General features: G+C 45.6%; 1 protein-coding gene across 1 annotated transcript; it reads left to right on the top strand.

Moving 5' to 3' along the window:
• Positions 1–2,415, top strand: crp1 (C-reactive protein 1). Its single transcript, XM_062414218.1, has 3 exons — positions 1–94; positions 218–281; positions 794–2,415. The coding sequence occupies exons 1-3, from the start codon at positions 92–94 to the stop codon at positions 1,402–1,404; spliced, it is 678 nt and encodes a 225-aa protein (XP_062270202.1). The 5' UTR covers positions 1–91; the 3' UTR covers positions 1,405–2,415.
• Positions 2,416–4,328: the final 1,913 nt, after the last annotated feature.

Genomic DNA, 4,328 nt, shown 5'->3' on the forward strand with positions numbered 1-4,328 from the left:
TGACGTCATTGCCCTGTGCTAGGAGGGAAGAGGACTGTGCACGGGGTGGGACTCAGTTAGCAACGTTGAGCGACAACAAAACAACACAGCCATGGTAAGAAAATTTGTTTTTACTCTTGTAACTTTGGACTTCATGTGTTCTTTGATGAGACTGAAAGGTTGTGACCTGGGGTGGTTTTTGGATAATGCGTGATTGTGGATGTTGTGTGTGTTTCAGAAGTTTGCTGTGGTTTCTCTCTGTGTCTTTGGATTGTCTATCGGTCTCTCCTCAGGCACACAAGGTAAGGATTCAAGAACTAAAGGTCTTCAGTTTCCTATTTTTCTGACTGTTTTCTTTCCTTCCTTCCTTTCTTCCTTCCTTCCATCCATCCATCCTTCCTTCCTTCCTTCCTTCCTTCCTTCCTTCCCGCTCTCTTTCAGTCTTTATTTTGTTCTGTATTTCTTTTTTCTTTAAATTTCCCTTCCTCCCTTCTTTTATTTTGTCCTTCCTTCTTCCTCCAACCCCTCCCTGCCTTCTTTCATTCTTTATTTTGATTTGTCTTTCTTTTTTCTTTCAATTTTCCTTCCTCCCTTCCTTCCTGCTTTCATTCTGTCCTTTCCTTCTTTCTCAAATGTTTTCCTTCCTCCCTTTCTTCCTTCCTGCTTTCATTATTTCCTTCTTTCTTTCATTGTGTCCTTCCTTCCTTCCTTCATCCCAGCTTTCATTCTTTTCTTCCTTCCTCCCTTCCCTTCTTCTTTCTCACACTGCTCAACATTTGGCCTCTTATCCTTCCCTTCTTGTCTTTTCCTACAGCGGGTCTGAGTGAGAAGGTCCTGGTGTTCCCCTATGAGACAGACTTCAGCTTCGTGGCCCTGATCCCTCAGAAGGAGATGGGCCTGAGGGCCCTCACCCTCTGCATGCGTGTGGCCACCGAGCTGCCTGACGAGCGGCAGGTCATCCTGTTCGCCTACCGCACGGCCGACTACGACGAGCTCAACGTGTGGCGCGAGCGGGACGGCCGCATCTCCTTCTACATGAGCGGCGACGGCGTCCTGTTCCACCTGCCGCCGCTCACCACCTTCCGCACCAGCCTCTGCCTCACCTGGGAGTCGCGTACGGGCCTCACAGCCTTCTGGGTGGAGGGCAAGCGGAGCACCTACCAGGTGTACAAGCCCGGACACACCATCCGGCCACAGGGCACCGTCCTCCTGGGGCAGGACCCAGACAAGCACCTGGGGGGTCTGGAGGCCGTGCAGAGCTTTGTAGGGGAGGTGACCGACCTGAACATGTGGGACTTCGTGCTGTCCAGGAGCATGATCCAGGCCTGGCACTACGGCCACAAGGTGCCCAAGGGTAACGTCTTCGACTGGGCCACCATCGAGTACGAGCTGAACGGGAACGTGATGGTGGTGGACGACGACTGACTCGGGGTGGAGATGCTCACAGAGCGGGACGAGGCTTTGCAGACGAGTTCTGGACTGATGCTGATATCTGGGGTCGTCTTTCTTAGATTCTGTGTCGTTTGACGTTTCGAATCCTTCAACTGTTCCTAAAAACAGCAGAAAGCGGTGGTGTTTGGCACATTATATCATAAATATAACAAAATCTATTTAACACCTTAATGCAACATTCAAACATTTAGCAGGGTGGGAACTCAGATTATGATCGATTCTATTGGTCCTCTTTGTAATTCAGAGCTTCAGCCTTCGATTGAAAGAAAAACCAATGAGTACATGTTGATGTGCCTGATGTATCCATAGGGTGGCAGTCTGCGCCAGTTCAGGTCAAACAGAAACTTGTGTCAGACAGAGCTTCATCATGCACGTGCACCCACTGATGTCATGTGGCCACAAATAGCTGATGATTAAAGCATGTTTAACTGTGACAGTTATAATAAATGGAATGCATGTTTGCAGAGTGTCAAGAATTTTTGGATAATGTCAATTTAAACATTTGCAAACGTCTAATAACTAAGATTTCACCTTGTTTTACCACTGATGCTGTTGTGCATCTAGCAGAAAATCACTTCTGACTTGAGACGACACATTTAAATTATTAACTTGGGTTAAAATTTGGTATATTTTAGCAGAAACAAGCATATTTCGAAAAACCTTCCATCATGCATGAAATATTTGTTTTTGCAGGTCCTTTGCTCGGTGATATTTATGACACGATAATATGAATGAGACAATAAAAGCAGTGAACTGCAGGATGCGTTATTTCTGCTGCAGACTTAATGATTTAACTGCACCGAGAGACAAACAGCAATTATCATGTTTGAAATCCATTGCCATACAGTTGCCCTTGGTTATGGCGCCCGCTCATGAATTTTCCATGTTTTAACTGATGTAAAAACGCTGTCGGGTCTGAAATAAAATCTTGCCATGTGCATAACTAATAATGTTTGTAATTAAAGAGAACATTTTGTCTTTGAACTCTGGCGGCTTCCTTTTTCACAAAATCTTCTTTTTTTTCTGACACACATTAAAGAAGTTATCATTTGTATGCACACTTCACACAGGGGAGTAATTAGATTCATTTTATTATTCTAATTTAATTGTTGATTCATTAAAGAACAGAAGCTTCCACTCCTCCATCAATCACATTTGTACTGAGAGAGCATGAATTCACTTTGACTTATCCAGCTGTTTGTGTACAACGTCATTTACATGGATTTTTGTCACGTGATTTTGGAACGTGTACACAAACCTAACCCCTAATTTATTTATTTATTGCTGTCTTACTTCCTTCCCTCTTATTTCTTTCGGTCTTTCTGATTTCGCTCCTTCCTTCCTTCATTTCTTCCTGCACCCTGCTTCCACTCTTTCCTTCCTTCCTTCCTTCCTTCCTTCCTTCATTCCTTCCTTCCTTGCCTTCTCTCGTTCTTTCTGTCTTCCTTTCGTCCTTTCTTCCCTCTTATTTTTTTCGGACTTTCGGTTTTCATTCCTTCCTTCCTTCCTTCCCCTTCCTGCTTTCTTTCATTCTTTCTTTCGTCCTTCCGTCCTTCAGTCCACTCGTTCTTCCTTACTTTCTTTCGGTCATTCTATTTTCCTTCCTTTCTTTCTTTCTTTCCATCTTTCTTCCTTTCATCCTTTCTTGTGTTTCAGTATTTTCTGAGTGTATTTTGTCTCTGTATCTCTCTACAGTAGGTGACCATGAAATAAAGCAACATAATAAAGTGGATGTGCTACATGTTACTTGCAGGAATCCAGTCATATTGCTTCTTTAACAAAGGCCCCTCAGAAGGAGCCCAAGGTCGGATCTTCTCCATCCAAGTGTAACACAGTAACCCTAAGTTCCAGTGTGCCGTCTCTGTTCGTCTCCATGGCTCCGTGCACTCATCCTCCCTGCCCGCACCACCACGATGACCTCCTTGCTGAGACGAGGGAGGAAGTTTCCAGCAGCATGCAGCCCAGGCAGGCTCCCTTGAGGGTGGGAAAGTGCTGTGTTTTCAAAGTGTGTGTGTGTGTGTGTGTGTGTGTGTTTGATTGTGAGTGTGTGTGTTTATTCTGACCAAATCACCCGTCGGCTCTCTCGCAGCAGCTAAATAAGGAGAAGGCAGGGCCAATGAGTTCTGACTGCGGGTCAGCAGCCAAATGTTCCACCTTCTTGAATGTTGCAATGCATCAATCGCAGTGCCCACTCACTGTGTGGTAACACCTTTGTGGACCATCTGCCCAGGCCTGGCTTCTTAGCCCTCTGGTACACACACACACACACACACACACACACGGCCTGTTATTTTCTTCTTTTTGCATCTCTGCCCAAAAGGGGTTCTAATATCCTTGCAAACAATTCTACAAAGAAAGTCCGTTTAGAGTTTCTAATTCAAAGACAATGAAAAAAGTTATGCTTTTCTTAAACATTAATAGAGACTAACATCCCTTAGGAAATAAATAGTGGATCCATATATATTATTGTTTCATAAACAGTTGTAATCCCTGATTATTTACTCTCTTTTGCAGACTCTGGGGCCCCACCCTCCTCTGTTTCTGCTCCAGAGAAGATCATAAGCCCTCAACAGAAGGACACAATCAGTAGCCTCTTAACAGAGTGGATAATTATTCCCTCTGTGTCCCAGTATTGCATGTTTTATCCGACCGAGCAAACACTTGCAGGGCTCCTTGTCTTGCTCGCGGCAAGGGCCGCCAGTGTGTGGGGGGCCTGTGTGGATCTGCATATTGGCCCATGGTGGTTTAGGCTGTCTGAGGTAAGGCGGTGCCACTGACTGCAGCATGTCCGTGCGTGTGGAGCTGGTGAAAACGTTTTCCACACGAGAGGAGATAGACGGCAAGAGGGAGGCCCGCGTGAGGCGGGCGAGGGGAGACAGAAGGAGGGCCGTTCTGGA

Source organism: Platichthys flesus, chromosome 20 (genome assembly GCF_949316205.1).
Source record: "Platichthys flesus chromosome 20, fPlaFle2.1, whole genome shotgun sequence".
NCBI classification, from domain to species: Eukaryota; Metazoa; Chordata; class Actinopteri; order Pleuronectiformes; family Pleuronectidae; genus Platichthys; species Platichthys flesus.